The sequence below is a fragment of the Sciurus vulgaris genome (genome assembly GCF_902686455.1).
Source record: "Sciurus vulgaris genome assembly, chromosome: X".
Lineage (NCBI taxonomy): Eukaryota > Metazoa > Chordata > Mammalia > Rodentia > Sciuridae > Sciurus > Sciurus vulgaris.
Genome location: NC_136471.1, coordinates 84224289 through 84252281, shown reverse-complemented (window position 1 = coordinate 84252281; position 27993 = coordinate 84224289). Strand labels below are relative to the sequence as shown.

Below are 27993 nucleotides of genomic sequence, written 5' to 3'. Positions count from 1 at the left end.
AAGAACAACACAACTGAGTTTGCTATCATGATTATATATTTATTGAGCACCAAAGGAATACCAGAGCACTAGATTCACAGTGCAAGAGCAGAACTGAACCCCAGCCAGTGACATGACAATCTTAATTAAAAGTTGTCTATCCCTGGAGAAAGGGCAGTGATCCTGGATACAGCTCCTTCCCTGAGCTGGCAGTGTTGAGTCTCCTTTGGTCTTCTGGTGATATCTGGAGACATGATGACCAAGTCCTAGTGCTGGTGTTTCACTGGTGTTTGGAGAAAAGCAGTGGAAAACCCAGGCAGAGATACTAGAAGGGCTTAGGGCCATATTCAGTAGCTAGCTTTCTTGAGCATATGACTGATTCTTAGGCAAAACCAGTCACTCTCAGGGGCCCCAACATTGGTAGGAAAGACAATTTAGGCTATCCAGGAAGAGAGGTAGCAGGAAAGGGGGACATGCAGAAGGCAGGGACTGAATACTGCATAGGTAATTATGTCAATAGATTTAATCTAGTGGAGCATTGTTAGCAGACGCTCTTGCCCTCAGTAGCCAGAATCTCATAATCCAGGGGAACTGTGTGCAGTAGACGGGCATAGTCACCATTGATCTGGGCGATGATCTGATATTCCTGGCCCAGGCAGGGATCCTCAGAGTAGTCATTGCCCAGAGCCTGGGAAGCTGGCTCATCACGGGAACAGCCACTGTTGTAGATGGCCACTCTCATGGTTTCTCCAGAGTCACTGGCCTCCCTGGCAGGCATCCTAAGGTCCAAGAGTCCACCACACATGAGAAGTGGCTTGGAGCTTAGACCCTAGTTTCCCACCCATCTTCCTAAGTTCTTAGCAACTGACTCTCAGGCTCTTGCCACCCAAGAATTCTGGGGGCAGAAGACTGGTAGGTCTAAATTATCTTGTGTTTTCAGTGAGCCAGGACAGAACTTCAAAAGGTGCCTCAGAGAGGCTACAAAGCTGTGTTCTGACCCTGAAGAACACTGGTGTGAGGACTAGCTCTATCTATGCCATGCCTCCATATTGCCTGTCAATGATCAACAGAACTGAGGACAGGGAAGGGGTCAAAGGATGGAAAATGAGAGGCTATCTTACCTGTTCACTTCATAGACATGCTCTAGAAAAGAAGGAGGAATCAGGTCAGAAATTTCTATGGGGAAGGAAAAAGAGCCAAGCATGGACTCTGGGTACCAGTCAAAAAATGAGGAAAGGAGACAGAGGAGGATTTCTATGACTCAGATTTCCAACACTGGGAGGTATTGGGGAGCTAAATTGAAACACAAGGATGCAGATTTATCAGAGAAAGGAAGGGGAAGCATGTTTGATCACTGTTCTATTTGGCATCTCTGACTCAGGATATTGGACCGGAGTTGTTGCTTGGTGTGGGTGGGGGAAGATCACTGGAACTGCACACGCTGTCCACCCAAGAATCTCAGAGTCCTTGTGGGAAACTTGACTTCTGGGTCAGAGCCCAGGAAGAAGGAACTGGATTAGTTTGATGTTAGAGGCTATGGCCGGAGCCACTCCCATGTATGCTCACCCCCATCCCATACCGTAGAAAGACACTAGAATAGGTCACCATTGCCCCCTAGTGTCTGTGGAGGGGAATTTTCCTATATTCCATAGTACCGTCCTTGGTATAAAGATGGTACCTCTTTGTACTACCCTCTGTGTGCTTACAATTTTCAGAGAAACAACTGGGAATGCATGCATTAAAAAACAACAAACAAGTAAACAAACAGGGTAAGACTCAAGTCTTCAGGCTTTCGGTAAAGCCTTAACATTTCCATGTCCTACCTCCCTCATTGGCATTGGTGCTCCTCTGTCATAGAGGTTGTGTCTTTTTCATTATATATTCCCACAATTTGGCACATAGTAGGTGCTCAGTAACTATATTTTAAATTGAATTGATACACTGAGGCTGTCTCCCTCATAGAGTGATAGAAAACAGGCATTCTGGGAAGGCAAACTTAGAAGGGGAAAAGCATAAAGGTGTGATGCATAAGGTTTATTTGTTTGGTTCAGTGCCTAGACATGAGGATAGGTAAAAGAGAATGGTGCAGGTTGAAAAGACAGGCTAGAGCCATATCACAGAGGGTTTGAATAGAATGTTATATTTTGACTTCTATCCCCTCAGATAGGAGGAGCCAAATAACATTTTGAGAAGGAAACAGGCTAATTTGGTTATTGTTTATGTCCAGTCTCATCAAGACTATGATGAATGCTTTCCTTTTAGAGTTCCTGGGATTTGAGGTTATCTGCACTCCCAAGTTTATTCTCATGGGTCACAGCAATGCTTACTGGCCAAGATCAGTATACTTGAGACCCAGAGAATGAGATATTCAGTACTCCCTTCTTTTTGTTTAGAGAGATGCAGGATAGAAAACAGGCTATTTGTAAGTAGGAGATGAGGCAGAAAAAGAGACAAGCTAATGCTAGTACAGTGGGCATTGAGTTTTACCTAGGTTTTTCTTATAAACAAATATTGTAATTCTCTTTGTCCTTCTCTGTTGGCCCATTGTTGTGAAATGGCTCTGACAACTGTACTTTCATCATGCCACTTCTCTGCTCAAAAAATTGGGTGACTTTTAGTGCCTTTGTAAAGACTTTAGTGAAGATAGTCTAAATCATGTAGACTGGCATTTAAAGCCTTCTTTAATTAGACTTTGAACTTTTCTTTTTCCCTGTGTTTCCCTATTGTTCATGTTCATAAATTTTCTTTATTGATGACCTCACACTCAGTTGTCTTTTTGACATTTACACTTTACCTCCTTATGTGCTGGTTTCATTCTCCCAAGACTGGTTCTAAGTTTTTCCTTCTGAAAGGCCTTGCTAATTACTTGAGCCCTAAATGACTCCTCTCCTCAAGATCATTTTAATATTGTCTTTTCCAGTTTTCAAGTCCATAAATTATTCTTATATTTTGTTATTGATAAATTCAATATATCAACCTTGAGTCTCCTATTTAAATTGTAAGCAACTTGGGGAAATTCCTTTGCATCCTTATGAGGTGACTTATTACAAGGAGGTACCAAAGATTTTTGCATCCACTTTCATAATTCTGTTATGTTTTGTATGAACATCTGTCTGCCTGTACTTCTACCCTCACTTCAATACTATGCTGGGGGTTCACTGAAGTGACTGACACAGAGCTCAAATAAACTACCAGAAAGAAAGAATGAGCAAAAGTCACCCAAACATCACTCACCCTGTTGGGATGTCTTCCGACAAAGCATGATATAAACCATGGTGACAACTACTATACAGCACAAGAAGATGATGAGGATGATGGCAAAGATAGGAAGTCCCCTTCCTAGGAGGCAAAAGAAGACCAAGTGATATAAGGTTAAAAAGTAAGGCCAAAAACAAACTGTAAGGATCAGCCTAGATTACACCAGGCTTTCTCCCCTACTCCATTTTCCTTCTTCTCTTTACCTTCTTAGTCAAGGAGACAAAATTGCAGTCCCATGAGAAAGACTTGGGAAAGGCCCGATACACCATGTCTAAATAAAGTTCTTCTAAACTTTATTTAGACACCATGTCTAAATAAAGACCTAATGGTTGATGACTGGTTGACCTGGGCATTTGAGCCAGACCTCCATACTTACCATGTGACCAAGGCAAGAGGTGTGCATCTTCCCTTAGAAAGAAAAAAATGTAGTACCTGGACTTCCTAGGTTCATCAAAATGCTACCTTAGTGAGATTCTGATTCATTACTTCTAGTCACAAAAGTTCTATCCCTTGTAATGATCTTTTGCTAAATTCTCATCTTCCTTCTTTCTCAAAACATATTTCTACTGTACCACGTGGGGGTACATATCTCCAGTATGCTAGAAGAATTCACTGTACTAAGCTTCTAGTCCTAGATCTGTAATTTACTTGCAGTGGTTCAGTAGAATAATGGTTCTCTGAAGATGTTCATATCTGAACTCCCAGAACCTCTGGGTATATTAGTTTATATTACAAGGAGGAATTAAGGTTACACAAAGAATCGAGGTTGATAAATAGCTGGTGGTAAGAAGGGGGCATTATCTTTGATTATCTGGGTAAGCTTAATGTAATCACAAGGATCATTTAAAAGTAGAGGGAGGAAACATAAGATGTCAGAGTCAAAGGAAGATCTGAGGAACTTACACTGCTAGTATTAAGAATGGAGGACGGGAGAGATGAGCCATGAAATGTGGGTAGCTTCTAGAAAGTGGAATGGATAAGGAAATGAAGTATTTCCCAACATTTTCAGAAGGAATACAATCCTACTGAGACCTTGATTATAACTCATTAATAATGGTATCAGTCTTATATCTCGAAGTATAAGATAATATATTTATGTTGTTTTAAGATACTAGGTTTGAGATAAGTTTTACAGCATCAATAAAAAAATGAATACAGGGCTGGGGAGATAGCTCAGCTGGTAGAGTGCTTGCCTCAGTAAGCACAAGGCCCTGAGTTCGATCCCCAGTACTGAAAAAAAAAAAAAAAAATGAATACAGTGACCGTGATGAAACCCTTGAATGTCCATGGGCCTTAGTTTCCCCATAAGTTAAATGAAATATTTGGATGATGTCTAACGTACTTTTAGTTATAATATTCTTAACCTAAGGACTAGATCAAGGAATAGAGAGGGGTATGAAAGGAATTCCTATGTCCTTGAGATTTGTTGCTGTAACTGATTTTCTTTTTCCTAGATTCCAAATATTTTGTCCTAGAAATCTGTTTTATGTGGTTTTCCAAGGTTCTGGTTGGGAGTAAGAGAGCCCAAGCTATAAGGTAGTGCAGATCAAAGAAATATGTCTCTTTAATGAGAATCAAGTAATAAAAATCCTGATAGAAAATGTAGGGCATGGATCCAATATCTGAGAACTTGTACTCTTCCCAGGGTTATCTTCTTATCATCCCAAACCTGTTCTCCAAGAGACATATTCTAACTTCCCTTCTTCCAATTGATGTTGCCTTTGGAGAATCATTGAAGTATGGAAACCTTCAAGCCAAAATTAGCAATACAAATGTAGCACACAAAACAAGTATGAGCTATGCTCAGAGACAGTCAGGAAGCTTTGCAAACAGGGAGATGTAAAAAGGACATTCAAAAATCTATCCTTAAGGATACAGAGCTAAAGGGTAAGACCAGGAGTGAGAGGCATCATACTACACCAACTAAATAAAACAGATATCTGATATAGATCATGAGTCTTAGAGGTCCCTCGGTATATCAGGAATTGACACTTTTTTTGCAGGACAATGAGGTGGTCTGGAGAGTTCTGGGGGGTGGGCTATGGTAGTCCAGGTGATAATGGGGAGCTCATGGTTTAAGGGAAGCAGCTAATTATCAACTAGGGTGAAAGCAATTCATTATTTTAACAAGCAGTACAGTCATATCAGTGCATACCAGCTGACGATCAGTTCAAGGTGAAACAAAAATATTCACTTTGGGATTTCAGTCTCTGAGATCCTGACTTTGGAATCCTTGAGACTTTGGAGGAATAAAACTTAGTTGAAAGATGCTGGGGAAAGCTCGGGTTAATAGCTCAAATAACAGGGTAGTGCTATTATCCTTACCTGACTCAATATCCATCTCCCTAGGAAGACTGGCTGAAGGTGTGACCCTATTCCTATTTTTGTTCAGAGTGTTTGGGAAGTTTATTGCTATGGAAATAAGAAACAAGCTAAGAATACATTGACCACTTATCCTTTAACCCAAGTTTGACTTTGCTCATCCCTGCACATATCTCTTCTTCTCTATGCAACCTACGCTACTCATCTCCAGGGTCTTTAATGGTTTGTAGAGTTAAATGCCACAGGACAGTGTATATAGTGGAAAGTCTTGGAAACAAAGCTTAGTGTCAAGAATGAAAGAGAGAAATCTTGACATTGCTCTTACCTGGCTCAGTAATCGTGTTCCCAAAATAGTCATTCACTTCAGTGGTCCAGTTCCAGGATGGGTTCACTGTAGATGTTGCTATGACAATAGGGAATCAGGGTCAGGGGCCTCTCTTCCAGCCAGTAGCTGTGAGGTAAGAGATCGCTGAAAAGGTTGGGGCTAGTCTCTGGGAATTTCTACTAGGCTTTCAAGAATGACTGGCCATGAACTTCTAGTACCTCTAGTACCTCTAGTACTAGTCAGGCATCTTTGTTTCTTACTCTTAGGGTTGGTCAGTTGAAAGAAGGTCCATATAGGGGATGTAATATATACAAAGTCACAGAGCAAGTCAACTAAGAGCAAAACACAAATCACGTATTCTCTTTTGCTTCAGAAGTCTTCAAAAAAAGATTATATATTCATGACTCTATTCACTATCCTTATATTCACTATCCTTAACTCCTTGCTACCTTTCTTTTGTTTCCATTCCTTTACTATTATGCTCTCATTGAATAACCCAATGAACCTCTTATTCCTCTTTCAATGGCATTAGGCCTTGATTTCCATGATACCATTCAGAAACTTGCCTACTCCTGTAGAACCCTAGTAAAACTCACCTTCCAAGGGAACTTGGATGGTTGTAGGTGCTTCAGTCTTGGTGTTGAGTGGCTTGGATGGGTCTGCAAGGAAAAGAGAGTCCAGTCAAGGGCCTGGTAACTTTAGGTAAACAACTGAAAGTCCTAGGAAAATTAAGAAGTAGATGAGGGTCAGTTAGGTCTATACTTGGACCACTCAATACTTCCCTCATGATGCTAGTAAGTCCTGTTTTGTCTGTTTATCCTTCTCACATCAGTCTAGGATAGGGTTCTTAATTCAAGGTTTATAGACTTTGAAGGAATCTGGGAGTCGAGTTTAAATGGTCTGTAAACTTGAATAAGAAAATATATTCTATGTTTTGGTATTTTTTAGCTGAAATTTATTGTTTCATCCTCTTGAGGAACTTTGGAAATCTCACAAATATGGCATTAGATGATATCAGTGAAAATGGTGGACTAAAGATCTTCCAAAATTTACGTCTTCATAAAAACAAGGAATAATTGGAAAATTTTGACATAATTAATTTTTCCAGAAATAGGGAATTTATTCAAAGATTTGTAGTAACTCAGAGAGCATCTATGAAAGAAAAACATGCCAATATTGGTAAGAGTGGTCAGTTTTGTGGCATTTTAACTTACCCTATTCCATTCACCCCTTTCCCAGCTTGGAGATAGTCAGAAAATAAGCCAGTGGGGATGAAGATGTAGCTCAGTGATAGAGTGTTTGTCTAGCATGCTTAAGGTCCTGGGTACAATACCCAGCACCACCGAAAAGAAAACAAAACATAAAATAAAACCTTAGCTGGGCCTGATTGTGCATGCCTGTAATCTCAGTGGCTCAGGAGGCTGAGGCAGGAGGTTTGCAAGTTCAAAGAGAGGCCCCAAGCAACTAAATGAGACCCTGTCTCAAAATACAATATAAAAAATGGCTAGGGATGTTGCTTAGTGGTCAAGCGTCCCGGGCTTCAAAATCCCCAGCACCCAAACAACCAAAAAATCTCATTCCAGGTGTTTCAGTGAGCAAGATAGACCTCATTCACAACACTTATCATTATTTGACCTTTCTGGTGGTTCCCTGAAAGACCTGAGTCAAAAGGCATGTGTTATTGATCACTCAAAACTAAAAGCCTCTCCCAAGGATGGGAAAATATTTGTTATATATATGTCTGAGGCAATGGGTAACAGTTTGGGGAAACAAGACTATCCAAGAATCTTGAAAGGAAAAGCTGAAGAATGAGATATCCATAGAGAGTTTGAAAAGCTTTCACGCATTCCTGGGAGTCTGGAAGGCCATACACATTGATAAGGCTGTGTGTTCACTCAGGAAAAACATGAGAAGGGCACGAGCTTCCACCTCTGATTAGCCTTGAGGCTTTATATAAACAAAAAAGTAAAGACTGTGGCACAGTTCTAAACTGGCTGAGTGTTGAAAACATGGCTTGATAGGCATCAGAGCTGTTTGGTAAAGATTAGGAGATTTATTGGTTTCATGCACTTAAGAAAATCTATAGCCAATCATGAATTGAAAAGCTAATTAAGTATAGACTTCAGTGGCCATTGATGGCAAAGAATAGAGAGTTTAGCTCAGAAAAGTCACTAAACAAAACAAAGCAAAATAATATCACAACATGCAGTGTCACCAACAAGCTCTAGGGAAAAAGAATCAGATTTGTAATGTTGCCACAATTTATTATTTTAAAAGTCTAATTTTCAACAACAAAAGGTATGAGACATAAACTAGAAAATGTATCATATAAATATGTGAAATCAATCAATAGAAATATTCCTAAAGAAACACAGATACTGAAATTACTAGATAAAACATTTTTTTGGAACTAGGGGTTGAACCCAGGGGTGCTTTAGCACAGAACTACATTCCCAGTCTTTTTTATTTTTGAGACAATGTCTACTCTAAGTTCCTGATGGTCTTGCTAAATCACCAAGGCCACAGGCCTTGAACTTATGACCCTCCTGCCTCATCCTCTGGAGTCCTTGGGATTACAGGAATGTGACACTGCACCTAGTTAACAAAACAATTTAAATATGTTAAAAACTGAAGGGAAATCTATCTAAATAACTAAAAAAATGATAATGATTCAAACTAAATACAGAAGATCAGTAAAGGGACTGGTGTTATAAAAAGGAACCAACAGAAGTAATGGAGTTGAAAAGCACAGTAATTAAAAGAAAAAATCACTATAGAGGAGAAAAAGCCAATAGAGCTGATTCAGCAAGCAGAATAAAGCATCAGTAAACTTTAATATATGACAATTTAAATTATCCAGTTAGTGGCATAGAGAGGAAAATGAATTTTAAAAATGAACAAAACCTCAGAGACCTGTGAGACACCATCTAGTCTATCAACATATATGCAATGGGAGTCCTAGAAAGGGAAAAGACAAAGGGCAGAGAGAATAATTGAAGAAATAATATCAAACATATCTCAATTTAATGAAAAAGAATAATCCATCAATTCAATAAGCTCAATGAACTTCAAATAACATTCACTAAAAAACATACACACCTAGGCACATCATAATAAAAAGTCAAAGAGACACTGTGGAGAGCAGTAAGATAAAAGCAATAGGGGATTCTGAATAAGATTGATGGCTGGTTTCGGATCACAAACAATGGAAGCCAGAATACAGTGGAATTATATATTCAAACTGCTGAAACAAAAATTCTATCAATCAAAAATTCTATATTCAATAAAACTCTTTAAAAATTAAGGAGAGAGCTGAACACAGAGGTACACACTTGTAGTCCCAGATATTCCAGAGCCTGTGGCAGGAGGATCACTTGAGCCCATGAGCTTATGGTTACCCTGGGCAGGATAGCAAGACCCCAACTCAAAGAAAACAAAACATGAAAATAAAAAATAAATAAAAAATAAAATATGAAATGAAAAATGAAGCAGAAATTAAGACATTTCCCAATAATAATAACTGAGAGTTTATTGCTAGGAGATCTGATGGATAAGAAATATTAATGGCATTCTTCAGGCTTAAATACAAGAACATTAGATAGTAAATTAAACACAAAGACTTACAAAAGCACCAGTAATTAGATGAAAATGGATTGTAAATATATTTTTATCTAATTTAAAATATACTGCATAGTGCATGGTTGTGGCTCAGTGGTACAGCCACATGTGTGAGGCACTGAGTTCAAGCCTCTCTACCACATAAAAATAAATAAATAAAATAAAGGCATTGTGTTCATCTACAACTAAAAACATTTTTTAAAAAGGACACTGAATAAATCAATAATTATACAACTCTGTTGATATTATGTATATATAAAGATGTAATTTGTTATAATGACTGTATTAAAGAAGAAATGGAATTGTGACAAAAGAAATATTTTTGTATATCCTTTAAATATAAGTTGTATTAAATATAAGCTAGATAATAAATAAAACATTAATGATAATCCACAGAGAAATCACCAAGAATATACTGAAAAATATACAGTAAAAGAAAATTGAATTAAATAAAGAGACTAGGGCTAGGGCTATATAGCTCAGTGGCAGAGCACTTACCTAGCATGTGTGAGGCACTGGGTTCAATACTTAGAACTGCATAAAGTAAATAAACAAACAAAATAAAGGCATGCTATCCATCTAAAACTCCAAAAATGAAATAAAATAAAGGAACTATATAACACTAGAAAATATCTATTGAATATCAAAGATGGTAGTAAGAAATGTAAAAGACCTATTACCTTATTAGTAATTCCATATCATGTAAAATGGATTAAACTCTCAAACTTAAAGAGAGATTTGCATTATGGATACAATACCATCATCTAATTATATGATATTCATACTTATGGTTCAAAGACACAGATGGTTTGAAAGGAAAAGATGTATATACTGTGCAAACAGTAACCAAAATATAGCTGGAGTGGTTTTATTAATAACTGACAAACTACACTTTAAGGCAAATATTGCTACTATAGACAAAGAAGAATAATTTATAATTATAAAAGAATCAATCCATCAAAATATAATTCAAGTTCTCTCCTATGTGTGGATGCTAACCCACAACAAGGGAGGGTGGAGAAGGGAAGAAAAGAAGTTCATTGGTTTAGACAAAGAGGAATGAAGGAAAGGGACTGGGGTGGAAATATGAAAGATAGTAGAATGAATTCGACATAACTTTCCTATTCTTATATATGAACGCACAACCAGTGAAACTCCACATCATGTACAATCACAAGAATAGGATCCTAATTAGCATTATACTCTGCGTATGTATATGTCAAAATATACTCTATTATCATGTATATCTAAAAATAACAAATAAAAAAGAAAAAAAGATAATTTAAGGAGCTTGGGCTGTAGCTCAGTGGTAGAGTGACTGTGTAGCATATGTGAGACACTGGGTTTGATACTCAGCACTGCAAAAAAATAAATAAATAAAATAAAGGCATTGTATCCACCTACAACTAAAAAAATTTTTAAAAGATATTTCAATTGTAAACATATGCTTCTAATAACAGAGCCCCAAAATTCATGAGGCGAAACCTGACTGTACTAAAGGAAGAAATAGCTAAGTCAACAATAATAGTTTAAGCATTCAATACCCCACTTTCAATTATGAATGGAACAAAAAGCAGAAGATCAGCAATGAAGTTAAAACTTGAACAACAGTATTAACAAATTAGACCTAACAGAAATATACAGACCATGCCATAAAATAATAGCAGAATACACATTATTCTCAAGTACACATGGAACATTACCCAGAATGGACTGGTATGTTAAGACATAAAATACATTTCAGTACATATGAAATAAGAAACATGTTCTTCAACCACCATGATGAGAAATTATAAATGAATAGCAGAAAGTAATTTATGAAGAAGAAGAAAACCCAAAATGACATGACTAACAAGTAAAGATACTGGATTGCTAATCAAACAACTACCTGCAACCACCAAATGTTTTTAAAATTAATGCCAATTTTTCACTTCTTATTTTTTAATTGGTGAGGTAATACTTCTCAACTCAGTATGTGGATTGGTGTTACACTAATACAAAAGGAGACAAAATCTCAAAAGAAAAAAAAAACTAGGAACCAAAATTTCTCATGAATATATGTACAGAAATCCTTGAAATTGCTAGCAGATCAAATTCAGTAGTACATTAAAGGGATTATACACCATGACCATGTTGGATTTATTTTATGATTTCAAGGTTGGATCAATATGCAAAACTGAGTATTACTAGAAAAAAGGGGAGAAAGTGCACAATAATTTTAATAGTCACAGAGAAAACGCTTTTGACATAATTCAATAAATTAGGAATGAAGGGAATTTTCTTGATCTGATAGGCATCATGTAGAAAAAATCCACAGAATTAATGGTGAAAAACTGTGTGTGGTAAGGGTATAAGTCAGTGGGAGAGTTTAGTTTCCAGAACAATTTTTTTCTCTTTTCTTTTTCTTTTTTCCCCTTTTTTAATTTATTATTTTTAGATATACATTACAATAGAGTGTATTTTGATATAGTATACATATATGGAGTATAACTTATTCTAATTAGGATAAAATTTTTGAGGTTGTACACGATGTGGAGATTCACTGGTGGTATATTCATATATGAACCTAGGAAAGTTATGTCTGATTCATACCACTATCTTTCCTATTCCTATCCTCCTCCCTTCCCTTCATTCCCTTTTGTCTAATCCACTGAACTTCTACTCTTCCCCAGTTTCCAGGTACAAACAAAAATTATCCTTTCAGTTAGATGCAGTGGTGCACACCTATAATCCCAGCGACTCAAGAGACAGGATTCCAAGTTCAAAGACAGGATTCCAAGTTCAAAGCCAGGCTCAGTAACTTAGTGAGGCCCTAAGCAACATAGCAAGAACCTGTCTCAAAATAAAAATAAAAAGGGGGCTGGAGATGTGGCTCAGTGGTAGAGCACTTGCCTAGTATGTGCAAGGCACTGGATTTGACTCTCAGCACCGCATATAAATAAATGAATAAAATTAAGGTCTATCAACATCTAGAAATTATTTTTTAAAAAGGCTGGGGATGTGGCCCAGTGGTTATGTGCCCCTGGGTTCAATCCCAGTACCAAAAAAAAAAAAAAGAATGAATGAAAAAAATAAACTAAATGATTTTTCCTGTAAGTTTAGGAATATGATAAATGTGTCAATCCATGCCATGTTTATTCACCATTGTGAATTTTGAAAATACAAACCAGGGAGATTATACAATCTTTAAAAAAGTTTTTATTTTCAGGGCTAGCTCAATGGTAGAGCACTTGCCTATAATGTTTGAGGCCCTGGGTTTGATCCCTAGAGAAAAACTTTTCCAGAGTGGGAAGGAAGAAATAAACTATCAGTGTTTTCAGATAAGATGTGTGTATATTGAAAACTTTAAAGTCCATAAAACAATTATTAAAGACAATGAATGAATTTAGTGAGGTTGCAGAATAAAAGATCAATATACAAAAATCAGTTGTATTTTTATACATGAACAATGGCCAATTAACAGTAAGAAATCTATTCTAGTACACTAGCATGAAAATGATATAAAACTTCAGGCCCACACATGTTGCAAATGATAAGATTTCATGCTTTTTCATGGTTGAAAATTATTACATAGTGTATTTATACCACATTTTCTTTGTCCATTCAAATGTATAAAAAAAATGCTACAATACTTTGAAAGATATTTAGCCAACAGAGTCCAAAAATAAATCCATGTATCATTGGTCAGTGATTTTCAACAAGGCCTCCAAGATCATTCAATGTGAAAGTGTGGTCTCTTTAGCTTATGGCTGTGGGACAAGTGGACAGGAACATGTAAAAGAAAGAAATTAGGCCTCTACCTCACTATATACACTAAAATTAACTCAAAATGGATCAAAGTTCTAAACATGAGGGATAAAACTGTAAAAAATTATAAGAGAACATGGGCAAAAGTCTTCATAAACTGAGATTAGACAATAGTGTCATATGTGACCCAGAAACAGAAATAGCAACATAAAAATAAAAGAGTTTGACTTCACCAAAAAAGATTTTAATATGTGCCTTAAAGGATACTTCTAAGAAAGTGAAAACACAACAAATATAATGGAAGAAAGTATTTATTTGCAGGTAATATATTTAATAATGATCTTGTATTTCAAATATTAAAAAAAACACAACTCACCAACAAAAAGGCAAACTGCCCAATTTAAAAATGGATAAAATATTTGGATAGGAAGTTCTCAAAGAAGACTGAAAGCAAAGAAGACTATGTTATATAAATTTCTTTCTAAGTACTCTAGTATTTGTTTTTACATTTGAATGGACAAGGAAAATGTGGTGAATAAATTTCTGACTTCAAGTCATACCCTAAGCTACAGTAAACAAAAAAGTATGGTACTGGTACAAAAATAGAAATTCCAATGGAACATACTAAACATCCCAGTAACAAACCCACACATCTACAATCAACTGGAGAAATAAATGATGCTGGGAAAATGGATATCCACATGTGAAAGTCTGAAACCCTCATCTCTCACCCTGTACAAAAGTCAACTCAAAAATTGGATCAAAGACCTAAATGTAAGACCTTAAACTCTGAACCTATGAGAAGCAAACCAGAGGTAAAACTTCAAGACATTGGTATGAGCAATGATTTTCTGGATAGGAGCCCAAAAGCACAGGAATCAAAAGAAAAATTGACAAATGGGAATACATCAAACTAAAAAGCTTCTGCATAACAAAGAAATAATCAAGAGTGTGAAGACACAATCTACAGAAAATATTTTCTAACTATTAATTTGACACAGGGTTAATATCCAGAATATAGTAAGGACTCAAAAAATAATATCAAAAATCTAAATAATCCAATTAAAAGGAGACAAATGATCTGAACAAACATTCCTCATAAAAATAAATGCAAATGGTGAACAAATATATGAAAAAATGCTCGACTCTTCACCATCAAGAAAATGCAAATCAAAATCACAATGAGATTCCATGTCGCCTGAGTTAGAATGGCCATTATCAGAAAAAAATAAATTGTTTGTGAGAATGTGGAGAAAAAGAAAATCTTATACACTATTGGTGGGAATGTCAACTAGTACAGTCATTACTGAGAATATTATGGAGGTCCTTCAAAACCTGACAATAACTCCATCATATGATCCAGTTTCCCCATTTCTGCATATATCCAAAGGAAATGCGAACAACATACAAAGACATACCTGCATGTCCATGTTTATTGTACTATTTACAATAGCTACAATAGGAATCAGCCTAGGTGTCCATCAACAGGTGAATGGATAAAGAAAATGTGGTATACAACCAAGCATGGTGGAACACACCTGAAATCCCAGAGGTTTGGGAGGCTGAGGCAGGAGGATTGCAAGCTCAAGGCCAGCCTCAGCAATTTAGCAAGACCCTGTCTCAAAATAAAAAATAAAAAGGGCTGGGAATGTAACTCAATGGTAAAGCACTCCTGGGTTCAATCTGCAGTACCAAAACAAAACAAAAGAAAATAATTTACAAAGAGTTTGGGAATGGTGTGAGTATAAGTGATAAATAAAGAGAAGTTGTTTTAGATCAGTGCACATTATATGCATGTATGGAAATACCACATTGAACCGCATTAATATGTACAATTAATACATGTTATTAAGAATAAAAAAGAAGGCATGAAAATGGTCAATAAGCACATGGAAAGATGCTCAGTAACATTCATTATTAAGGACATGTGAATCATAACCAGAACAAGATTCCATTTCACACCTACTAGGGTGACTATAATTTTAAAAATAATACAGGAAATATGTGCTGGTGAGAATGCGGAGAAAATACAATTTCATAAATTGCTTGTGGCAAAGTAATACTGGATAGTCACTTTGAAAAGAGTTTTGAACTTCTTTAAAAGTTAATCATAGAGTTACTAAAGGACCTACCCATTGCACTCTTAGTCATAGATCTCTGAGAACTGAAAACATATGGGTACATAATAACTTTTGTTTGTAGCAGTTATTCATTCATAATTACCAAAATGCAGATATAATCCAAATGCCCATCAATGTATATCCATGAAATGATGTTTTTCAGTAATAAAACAATGAAGAACTGATACATGCTTCAATATGAATGAACATTGAAAACACTATGCCAAGTAAAAAACAATGGGCACAAAAGGTCATAATATATGATTCAATTTATATGAAATACACAGAATAGGTAATTCCATAGGGACAGAAAGCAGATAATTTTTTTCAGGGTTTAGGGGTATAGGAGAATCAAAGTTCCTGCTTAAAAGATATGAGGTTTTCTTTTAGGATGATTGAAATGTTCTGGACTTACATAATGGTGATGTTTGTACCATGATATGAACCACTGAAACTGTACACTTTTAAATGTTGAATTTTTAGCATGTGAAGTGTATCTTAATATAAAATTAAAATGTGAGTGAACAATTGATAGGATTTCTTCAGAGTGAGAAAGTTGAAGAACACTGAGGCAGATGGAACATCATGCTATGTTTCAGAGGTGGAAAAGTATATTACAATATAAGACTGGAAAAGTAGGTTGGGTACAGATTAATAGTGTGGACCTTGTTCTTTGGATGGGTAGATCCACAGGGAATAACTGAAGATTTGCGAGGGAGGGAGTAATAATTTCTCAGTTGAAATTTTAGGAAAATAATTCTGACAGCAGTGCAGTGGGATCTTGGAAAGTGAGGAAGTAGCATATTTTATCCATTCATTAACAAATATTCATTTGATATCTATGCACTAAGTACTTTGATGGTACATAGAAGACCAGTCATAATGTAGATAGCCATAATTCTGTACTCTTGGATTTTGAATGTAGTGACATAAAGTAGATATTAATAAATGTTTAAAATGTTGATGTTTTGATGAGGATGGATGTACTTGGGAAGATCATTGAGAAGACTACTGAAATTTTTCAGGAAAAAAAAGAAAAGTTGATGTAACCACGAGGTCATGGAAAGAAACAGGAGGAACTTAATAAGAAATCTCATTTAGTTGTTGAAATCACAGTATTGGTGATCTTGGTAAGTATTTGGCCATGATAGGTAAAGAGAAGGAGGAGTCAAGGATACTTCTATGTCTTCTAACAGGCAGGAGGATTAGGTATGGTGAATAAAAGGAAAGATTAGTTTGAGAATATATAATATTATAAATGAAACTGTCCAAAAGGTAACTAGACATTGGGATCTAGTACTCAAAAGACAAATTAAGGATAAAATTACAGTTTGAGAGTTATCAACCTAGATGTATTATTTGAATATTCAGAAAAGGATAAGATTTTCAGATACTACAGAGATTCACAAACTAAGTCTTTGAGAACACTTATAATTAACTAGTGAATGGATGAAAAACCAGAAAAATGATCTGAGAAGAATCTGTCAGAAAGACATTAAAAGAAACAAGAGAAAATGTTGTTGATAGTAGTGGTTGAAGGACCTTTGAGGAGGAAGGAATGGTCAACAGGATCATCTACTAGAGATATTAAGGTGGTTGCAAATGAAGAATGAAGAGATCTTGAGCTTTGGCTATTTGGAGTTTGATGATTACTTCAGTTTGCAAAGTTATATTGTGGAAAATTAGAGGTGCAGCTGCTGGGAGCTACTTTCTACAAAAAGTTGATAGTTGGGCTGAGGATATAGCTTAGTTGGTAGATTGCTTGCCCGGCATGCACAAGGCCCTGGGTTCAATCCCCAGCACCACCAACAAAAAAAAAAGTTGATAGTGACTATAGGAAAGATAGGGTTGCAGGTAGAGAGAAAGGTTTTTGTTTTTTTTTTTTTTTGAGATATCAAAGATTGAATCCAGTGGTGCTCTACCACTGAGCTATACCCCCAGCCCTTTTTTATTTTTTATTTTGTGATAGCGTCTTGCTAAGTTGCGAAGACTAACATTGAACTTGAGATTCTCCTGCCTCAGTCACCCAAGTCACTGTGATCATAGGTGTGTGTCACCATACCCAACAAGAAAAAGATATTTTTTAAATAATATGTATATATCATTTACATATACATACTAGGTTTAGATACATACACATATCCACATGTATTATATGTGTAAATGTATATATATATATTTGTGGAGCAAACTAAATAAAGCAGGACACTGAAATAACTGAAGTTAAGAATTTAGGAGGAGGATGGGCTGGGGTTGTGGCTCAGTGGTGGCTTGCTTAGCATGTATAAGGCACTGGGTTCGATTCTCAGTACCACATATAAATGAATGAATAAAGCAAAGGTTCATCAACATCTAAAAAATAAATCTTAAAAAAAATTCAGGAGGAGGACTTTGCTGTAGAGAAGAGCAAATCATATTTCTCTGATTATAAAAGGAAATGAGTAGGGAAATGTCAAGGCAGAGAGGAGGGTAGTTGATAGAATTCACAACTGATGAGGGTATGAATCTTCTCCAGGAAGAATAAGGAAAATATTGTGACCTCATTTGATTGGAGCAGGACTGGAGAGCTGAAATAAGGTAGAAATGTTCAGAATTGATACTATAAGAAATGAGACACCAAATGAATGGACAGAAAGCATGGATGAGGGCAGGGGATGTTGCAGAGCATATCTCAAGTACATTCAATTCATATCTGTAGTTTGCTCTGTCAGTTGAGCTCAGCAGTCAGAGCAAAGGCTTGAGCCTACAGGGCCATTCTAGAACTGTAGATTAGCACAGAAAGTGAGGTGAAAGGGTGAAATATAGGGAGATCTGTGTGGCAAAGAAGAAATAGGGAGCCAGATTTATAGACTATGAGGGGAAGACAGGTAGAGGAAGCCAAGTGAGAGTAACTTAGTTCAGAGAGCAGGGAAGGGTGGAAAACTGAGAGGAACCTCTCAGACCCTCAATTTCCTTGATTGTCCCCTTGTCAGTAGGGGGCAATGACAAGCACTACATAACAGCATAGTTATGAAAAGCTCTGACTAATAAACAGGCTGGTTAGCAGTGAGCAAGTTCTTGCTCAGATGGTCTAGGAACTAACTCACAGAAAGGCAAGAATATTTAATTTGTCTCTTTGTGAAGTACACAAGATTGGACTTTCCGATCATGACATACCCTTTTTCCTTGACCAGACTGTTGGCTTTCAGAGAACTGAGTCACTATCTATAGATTGTTGTCAGAATGAGACCAATTTTGTTCCCTCCAAAACAAACAGACCAGGATTATATCAGCACAGACATCTTCACTGCAATTCAAATTTGGTGGTGGTGCGGGGAAATTCCTCCATGAAAACACATGCGTCTCAAAACAACTTCAGTTTCCTAACCTAACAATTCACTCATTTTCCTTATAAAGAGCTATCCTTAAAGTTCAGTAATTTTCAGTGGTTTTGAGGGTGATTTCCTAAAAGTCATTAGTTCCAAATATGTTTTGGGCAATGAAAGCCTTGTTGTCTTCCCTTTCAAGGAGATACCTTGGAAGCCAAAAATTCATTTGAGCATGTATATTTTCAGCTCTTCATTTAACTCCAGCCTGCAGTCTTTTTAATATATTTTTTTGAACTACTGGGGATTGAACCCACAAGTACTTTGCCAATGTGTTTCATCCCCTGCCCTTTTTATTTTATCTTGAAACATGATCTTGTTAAATTGCTGAGGCTGCCTTGAATTTATGATCCTCCTGCCTCAGGCTCCCAAGTCACTGGGATTACAGGTGTGTGCCACCATACCCAGCTCAAGCCTGTAGTCATATGCATAGAATGTATATGACAGTGCTGGAAGGAACAGCCAAATCTTGATTAACTAGAGCCCATATTCATGAAGACCTCAAACAGAACTTGCATTTGGCTTTAGGAAGAAGGGTTAAAATTAAAAGAAAATATGTACAAGTCTGGGTTTTATTTCATAAAGCAAAAAGAAACAAAGTAAGCTGGATGTAGTGGTGCATGTCTGTAATTCCAGTAACTTGGGAGTTTGAGGCAGGAGGATTGCACGTTTGAGGTGGCCTTGGCAATTTAGGAAGACCCTGTCTCAAGATAAAATAAAAATGATTTGGGGATGTAACTCATTGACAAAGCACCCCTAAGTTCAATCTCAAGTACCAAAAAGGAAGGAAGGAAGGAAGACCAAACAACAATAAAGAACTCCAACAAACAAACAAAAAAAGAACCGATTTGTTTTTTAAAAAAAACAACCAAAGGGTCTCAGTGGCAGAGTGCTTGCCTAGCATGGCCCTGGGTTCACTATTCAGTGCCACATAAAAATAAATGAATAGGTGCTGGAGATACAGCTCAGTTGGTAGAGTGCCTGCCTCGCATAACGCCCTGGGTTCAATCCCCAGCACCACAATAAATAAATAAATAAATAAATAAATAAATAAATAAATAAATAAAATAAAAGTGTGTCCATCTGCAGCTAGAATATATATTTTAATATGAATACAATATATAATTTAAATATATATGTATACATGTGTGTATTAAATATAATATATAAATATATAATGATATATAGTAACATATAATATAATCATATATAATAATACACACACACACACACACACACACACACACACACACACACACACATATATATCAGCCAATGTGTGCCCAGGATCTGCTATAGATTCACCCATAGGAAACAATTAGACATAGTGGAAAGAGCAAAAACTCTGAGCACAAATCTGGATTTGCACTTTGCTGTATGCTCATGAACAAGTAGATTCCCTTTTCTGGCTCTGAATTTCCTCTTATGTAAAATGAGAGTAATGAGGGCTAGGAATGTAACTCAGTGGTAGAGTACCCCTGGATTCCCAATCAATCAGTCAACTGGGCTCTGGTATAGTTCTATGGCAGAGTGCTTGCCTAGACACTTGAGACCCTGGGTTTGGTCCCTAGAATCACAAAAAAAAAAAAAAAGAAAGAAAAAAAATGAGAGTAATGATAGGTATACCTCATGGGACATTTGTAGGGACTCATTGAGAAAATGTATATTGAGTTCTTGAATTTAGACAGATATGATGTGCCTGGTGCCACTTTTCCTTTCATTATATTAAATGACAGGCATTATCACTAGCTCTGCTGTCCCCAGATCCAAACATGTGTGTGTGTGTGTGTGTGTGTGTGTGATTGTACAGTCATTGCCTATCCAGAATCCCACTCCTCCAACTGCTCTCTGGCATAAGGCACAATTCTGAGGTATCCTTGGTTCAAGGTTGTCTATTAAGATGCTCACCTTTGACCACAAACTTCACAACGTCACTGCGCTGCTCAGAGCCTACCCGGCCCTTAGCAGTACAAAAATAGGAGCCCGAGTCAGCCACCACTGCAGGCTTGAAGAGCAAGGTACCCAAGTTTCCTACTTTGATAGGTTGCAGGTTATCAGTCTGTTCCTTGTACCAAATATAACTGATTGGAGGAGAACCCCGAGCCTGGCATTGAAGGCTAATCCTCATTCCCTGGGGCACCGTGAAACCATAACCGCTGCCAGTTGTCACCGTAGGCTTGGAGACAGGGACTGCAAGGAAAGACAAGAAAGGAGACTCTAGGAAATCCTAAGGATATAGGGACACATGGCTAAGTTATACTTGCTGGTCACAAGGACACACATGAATATAGCTACACATGGAACTAAAGGGGGCTCCTGACATGAAAGGAAAAAGGGAAAAGATCAATGTAGATAAAAATATTCCCTTTGGAAGATTAGATACGGTTTTGTATTATCTGTGGTTTGGAATTATCTGGAGTTGAAAATCAACTGACTTAAGAAAATGATGCTGGTTTTATTTTTAAGCTCAAGTAGTTTTTGGATTATCTACATTTTGAGATTACCAGAGTCAGATTTTTACAAAATTGTTAAGCTAGGAAAATTTACATTGGCTAACTCCTGCTTCCTTTTCTCCAAAATGTTTGCGCTTGCAATTATCTAGTCTCCAATATTCTGTAAGGTATACTCATTTTCATGAGCTTTAAAGCCTAGAACTGAAGGAGGGCAACCAATCTATAAATGCCAGAATTTCTTTGACACTTGAAGAGGTAGAGATTTGAAAGCCAGGAGCCCTTCACAATACTTTCATAGATTCTACCATGGAAGTGATGACCCTGAGGATCCTCTGCATGTCACTTTCCTCTGATTAGCACATATAACATAAGAGAACCTATGCACAGATAAATCAAGTTCTTTCAATTTCTCAGAGGTTTCTAGGAATATAGTACTCTATTGGGCCTTTGCTGATCAGTGCTTTCCTACTTCCCATAGTGACTCACGTTTCTGGACATGGAGATCAATAACCTTATCTCTTATCACTTGGTTGCCATCAGGGGTCTGCCAGGTGACTTCACAAATGTAGCGGCTTCGGTCATCCATCTCTAGGGTATTCAGTTGGAGGGACACATCCCCTGGAACCTCATAGCTCACATTCAGGCGGCGCCGGTACTTGGTCTGCTGAATATGGTCTCCAGAGGAGTCACGTAGAAAGATGGTAACTGGGTCTGAGCCACGTTGTACCAGCCACTTCACCAAGACTTGAGTGTAACCTTTTAGGGGACCATAGGTACAGGGCATATTCACATCCCCTTTCCATGGCCCTATCACACTCTCTGGTCCTTCCAGTATGGGATGGCCTAAAGAAAGTGAACAGAGGAAGGAAGCAAACACTGTAGATGTTGTAACCACCTGGGAGCTATGGTGGCAGTGGCAGGCCTCAATAGGTTTCTAAGAAACATTCTTCAAATTTCCTTTCATCACACTTTTTTGTTTCCTGTGCCCTTTTGTTCTTTGTCAGCCTCCCCTACCATCAGAACCAGCCTTCAGAAGGATAATCCTTAACATTGTTTTTAACTCTTATGAGTTTCAAGTCCTTTTCATGTCACTGCTTTGCTATGAGGTGACCCTGACTAAGTAACTTCCATCATGAAAGACTAATTTTCTTAATCTATAACATGGAGAGTTTGGATAGAATGATCTGTATGGATTCTACCAACTTCGACATTCTGCATATCCATGAAAAAAAAATTTCTTGTAACATTTTCCAAGAGACGTGGAAGGAAAAAATCATGAGCAGTTGGGTCTGGATTATTTCATTTTGTGTAAATATGTGCCTGGAGAAATGTAGGGGTTTCAGGGCTTGGCAAAGAAAGGCCCTCTTTCTTGTTATCCGCCTTATTCCCTCAGAAGAAAGGCTCAGTAATTGGGGTCTCAACCCTGAGTTCTTCTCTGGATGGGAGGAAGGAAGTAGGTTACAGGGAATTCTGATGGGGGGAATTTTGTGTATGGAACAGACCTGGGTGTGCATTCCTGTTTAACAAAATCATCAGTTATTGTTAAGTTTGAAACCTGTACTTTGTAAGTTTGACTGATTTTTTAAATTCTCTTTTTTTCTGTTTATTTCCTTTTTGGTTTTTCTTAGTTATAATCAACATTCATTGGAATATTCCATCCTGAGGGGGCAAAGATTTGTCTATACCTGGTCTGGAGAGAAAAAGGGTCTGAATAAAATCCTGGCACTGGCTGTGCTAGGGATAGTGTTAGAAGCAAACGGAGAATGTTCCATAGTGGGCTAAGGAGGGAAACCCAGAGGGAGAAGGATCAGGACATTGAAGCAGCCATTGCCTTCCCTTTAGAATTTTCCATTCATAAGCTCACATTTTGAGGATTTTATGTTCTATTCAACTGAGGCCAGCAGAAAGGGATTGTATTTAGACAATATTTTTATGTCTCTTCTAGGACATGTGATTTCTGTGTGTGAGCTATTATTAAACAAAATTCTTTTATTTATCTCAGGATTCCCAGGTTCCAGTCAAGCAGACAAAAGATTACACCTTTTGGATAGGGTGGGGGTATGATTTCTAGCTCCTAAAATTTACTGTCGAACACAAGGTTTTCTATCAATGGGGAATACTGAAGTTAAGCCTTTGGCCTGTGACCTCACTAGGGACTCTTAGAAAAACAGCATATTTTAGCCAAGATAAAGGCCTTGAGTAGAAAAGAGTAAATAAACATTTACACCATGTTCCTAGATCCACCACTAACTCCCTGGAGAGTTTCAGACATGGCAGGGAGCAGAACTGAGCCCTACAAATGGAAACACAAGAGGGACAGATTTTAGTTTGCTCTAAAAATAAATTTTATAATTAGAACTTTCTATAGATAAATTAAGCCATCTTGGGAAGTTCTAAACTCTGTTTGGATCTTGGACAGCATTCTTCTTTAAGGTTCCTTTCAACCCTGGTCAAGTGCTAACAGACAGTATGGGGGAACAGAAGTTAAATAATTACATGTTCTACCTGGTAGTGAACTTTTACCAGATGGTGGCTTTCACTATGCTATTGATGGTTCATGCTTCTGTGTGCATGAAGATACAGCTTATGATCACCTTGGACACATTTTCCCATACATATTTTTGACCACATGCAAAAAACATTTGAGCTTTTTGGTTAATGAACTCTTACCCATTAATCTTCCTTTAAATACGCCCAATCTCTCTCTTTTTTTTCCACTGAAAAGCATTCTCACATTTCCCTCCTGGGCAACAGTGCAGCATTCTGCTGTGAGGACATCTGGAGCTGCTGAAAATGCCTGTGTCTTTGCATATACATGTCTTCCCTTTGACCTTAAGGGAGCTACAAGGCCTGGTTTGCATTTCCCTCTCTGGGAATTTGTTGGAGATTTTCACATCGCTCACTCTGGTCTGTAAAGAACATGGCCACCCAGCCCGAATTTTATAATGTTGAAAGTAACTTCTGAAAATAGGTCAGGTTTGAATCCCCCACACCAGAATGGGGGTGTGGGACAGAGTTAGTAACTAGACTTTCCAGAATGGCACAGTTTTTTGCCCTGTGTTTAATTTTTTTCTTTCACCATCCCTCCTTCTTTCTTTCCTCCTTCCACTCACTCTTCTACTTCTATTCTACCTTGCTTCTGTTCCTCCTTCTCTCGTTTCTTTTCCTCCATGTTCTTCTGTCCTTTTCTTCCTCCTGCTTTCATTAGTAGCATAGAGAGTGGATAGTAGATATAGGGCATCACAAGAAAGAGGACATTCTACTATTCTCCATCTTCCCTCTTCTCCAGAGTGAAGATGACCACAATAACATTGAGTTATACCTTCCAACTATCTCTGTGGTGCCCAGAGATCCTAGAAAAACACCTAGCAGGAGAACCTAGTAAGATCAGGAAGGTAGTGAAAGACTGCATAAGATAGTAATAATAACAGCATCTAGATCCAAGGTGTGTCTTACCATTTTTCTGTGTGACCTTGGGTAAATTATGAAATCTGTCTGAACTTTTGGTCATTATCAATAAAATGAAAATAATAACATGTATTACATGGAAGGTTATTGTTACAATTAAATTAACTCGTACATGTGAAAGCACCTATCATATAGCTCACATTCAGTAGGTGTTGGATAAATGTTGGTCTTCTATGCTCCAAGTGAGATTTATCATATTTGCTTTCATTCTGCCTGTTCTATAGCAGTTCTCATTAGTGTCTTCCCTGGTTTAAACAGATTCATTTGATTGGATCACTGGCAATTTTAATTTGGACCTGAAGGAAGTAATCACATGACAAGATAAGGAACCACCCTTCACAGCCTGATAGACTCCACTGAGTTATGGACCAGTATGAGGCCATCTGTGGGTTTTAAGGCAGCCAGACAGAACACAGTAGCATGCACCTCCAATAACAGGACTGGCTTGGCAACCAATGTGAAATGTTGGCCAAATTAAGCAATACTTCTAACATTCCTGGAATATTGAATAGGAAAAATCCATTTCAGGAAAGTCCCACCTCCTAGTGAAATGTTCTGCCCCTTATAGATACCTTAAAACCACCAAATGGTAAGGTACTTGGTAAAACAGGGGTTGAGGTATCAGGCAGGATGAAATTTGGAGAATTCAGAAATGGCATAATTGCATAATTGGAAGGGATTTTAGAAATCACTTAATCACATTTCTTCAAGGGTACATATGGGGAAGCTGAGGCAGAGAGGGAGAGAGAGAGAGATTTATACAAAGTCACATAGATAGCAAGAAAAAGATGGGTCTGGAGGCCTAGGATATAGGCTTTCAGATGGTAAATTTCTTGCTTTCTTTCTTAACTTATTAAAGCACCAGTCACAACTGAAACCTGAAGCCAATAATACCTTACCTGGACCTACCTAACATGGTTTCAAGGATGTTATCCTACCGCTAGATATTATCTCCCTGACTGCCTAAAAAAAATGCCCCATATGTTAACTACTTTCTGACAGAACTTTCCCATAATCACAGAGCCTGTTCTCTTTCAAGGAAGAACTGCATTTCCTTTAAATGTTGATTTTCTTTGAGAGAAAGACCAGGGCTGGACAGGTTTGTTGAAGGAGGTTTTATCTTAAGAAAGAGGGGGCATTGGACTTGGAAAAGTAAAGTGCAATGGTCAGGAAGAAAAGAAAGGCTTGATTTGTTGGGTGTGGGCCCCGTTCTCAGGCACATTTTGGGTCCCTTTCAGAATCTCTTCTCCCCTCATCACAGAGAGTAAGAGTTCCCATTCCTGTGTTCCAACACTCCCTGTGCCTGGTCTTTCTCTATCTCCTGAGTTACCTTCTGGATAGTGGGTTAGCTTCAATAATAAATGTTTATGAAATGTTTAAAGTGTTTATTAAGTGTTTAAAATGTTTACAAAATGTGAAAACATCATTTTATTATGATTGTTTCAACATGTGTCTTAGCCCACAGGAAGAGACTGAAAGTTAATTAAGGCCCCTAGAGATTTTATAGCATTGAAGTCTCAGTCCCACAGAACTATCCAGCTGGCAGCCCCTTTTGAGACCAACCAAGTCAATCTTCTCACTGTACAGATGGTCTGGGGTCAGTGAGGTCCAAGGAGGAGGAAGACTTTATTGGCTATGTGGTGTATCCTGAACCACAGGTCGAATGTAAGAACTTATACACATATAAAAGACTTGCTTCCAGAGCTGGAGACATTTACAGACTGGGGAAGGAACAAGACATATGGGAATGCTCACTTGCTTGCTCTTTCTCTCCCCCCACCCCCGCCTCTCCCCTTCCCTCTCCCACAAATGAACACACACACACACACACATACACACACACGATTTAAATTTAACATTCATACAATGTTTCTCCATAATTCTTAGCTCACACCAACAAATTAAGAGAAGGTAGAGAGGTATATTCTAAAACTTAACTTCAGAATAAAAATATTATAGTTACAAAAAGAACTCAGGAGCAGGGGCACTAATTTTATCACTAATTATCTGTGGCCTGGGGAAAACTATTTTCCCTCAGAGCTGACTTAATTCAGGGTCTTTTTTAACTTTAAGATTCTAGAGGTTGATGGGTCCCAGAGTCCCAGGACATGGTAACCAAATCTGAATAACTTATAGAAAGTTGGGTTTCTGACTCTACATGTGACATCAAATTAACACCTATCCAGCCTGTCCCTTTAGGGAGATGAAACAAGCAGGGGTTCAGCGAGAACCCTTTTACCCTATCTTAAGTCTCACTTAGCTATTACCCAGGCTTAGTTTTCTGAAAATTCATCTCACTTTTGGTTGTAAATGAGCATAGAGAAAGATCCACAGAAATAATGACACTATGGGATAATTCAGCTTCTTTTGAGATATGTTTCTAGCATTAGGCTCCCATAAACACTTCAGACAAACTGGGCCATGTCTACAGGGAAGTTAGCTAGCCTAAGAGGGAGTAAGAAACCAAGTCCTATAGAAACTAGGTGAAGGAGCTGGAACTGTTTAGCTTGGAGAAGAGAAGAGTTAAGAGGACCTAGTGTATTTCTTCAAACCTTTAAAGGGATTTAACAGGGAAAAGGAAGCATATATGTGTTATGTGATTCCAGAAGGAGCCTTTGAAAAGAAGTCACAGGGAGGCAGATTTAGTTCAATACAAGTAACATTTAGAGTGGCTGCTGGATAGACAAGATATTCTGGAGAAGTAATAAACTTTGATGAATAGTGATATAGCCTACTTCAAAATTCTCATCTACTTCTTAGACAACGTTCCTTCTTTGGGGACTGCATAGCAAACAAGGAGCAGAGGCTTAGAAGCACAGGGGTTGGGTCTAATGGATGAATTCTGGGTAAAAGAGAGCAGATGGGGGATTTGGGTGATATTGGGAGTCTTTTTGGTAGATGTCTCTGAGATTCAAGCATTAGAAAATCATGCAGATGTTTTCCAAGAGGGAATCCTTTTCAATCTCTACCCAAACTTGGCTTTCGGCTTTTTCAGCAGGCTTCTACTCCCTCCCTTTCTTTGCCCGTAGTTGGGAAACTTGTAACATTACCTGAAAACACTCACCTGTCCCAGCAGGAATAGGCTTTCTTCAGTAAGCATTCAGCACCAACCCCCTCCCCCAGATTTTTGCCTGGGCCTGTGGTGGCAGCCAGTCCCCCACTTGCTGCCTTACCATAAGTGACCACCATTAGATGACCCAGGAGCAGCAGACCCAGAAAGATCCCCATCACAGTCCGAGCCACTTCTGTCCTTTCTTCCAGCCTCTTACTGCCAAGGAGACTTGAACTCCTGGGGGCTGCCAGTGTTTGTATCTGCTCACTTCCCTTCCTTCTCTATA

The 27993-nt window shown here is 37.7% G+C and overlaps 1 protein-coding gene across 6 annotated transcripts; it reads right to left on the bottom strand.

Annotated features, from left to right (window-relative positions):
* Positions 1–18: 18 nt before the first annotated feature.
* Positions 19–27993, bottom strand: VSIG4 (V-set and immunoglobulin domain containing 4). 6 transcript variants are annotated; one of them, XM_079124127.1, is made up of 8 exons: positions 27829–27993; positions 21674–22030; positions 20643–20924; positions 6481–6543; positions 5885–5962; positions 3214–3318; positions 1101–1122; positions 19–758 (listed from the first exon to the last, which is right to left on the bottom strand). In XM_079124127.1, exons 1-8 carry the CDS (start codon positions 27881–27883, stop codon positions 521–523), a joined length of 1200 nt encoding a protein of 399 aa, XP_078980253.1. In that variant the 5' UTR covers positions 27884–27993; the 3' UTR covers positions 19–520. The 6 variants fall into 6 exon arrangements, with proteins under 6 accessions (XP_078980253.1, XP_078980254.1, XP_078980256.1 ...); XM_079124128.1 differs by lacking the exon at positions 5885–5962; XM_079124130.1 differs by lacking the exon at positions 20643–20924.

Excerpts from the sequence above, each read along its gene's own strand:
- VSIG4 (XM_079124127.1), bottom strand. The coding sequence starts at position 27,883 with ATGGGGATCTTTCTGGGTCTGCTGCTCCTGGGTCATCTAATGGTGGTC. Across the intron at positions 22,031-27,828 it reads TCTAATGGTGGTCACTTATG|GCCATCCCATACTGGAAGGA; the intron begins GTAAGGCAGCAA and ends CACTTTCTTTAG. Across the intron at positions 20,925-21,673 it reads TGATCTCCATGTCCAGAAAC|TCCCTGTCTCCAAGCCTACG; the intron begins GTGAGTCACTAT and ends CTTTCCTTGCAG.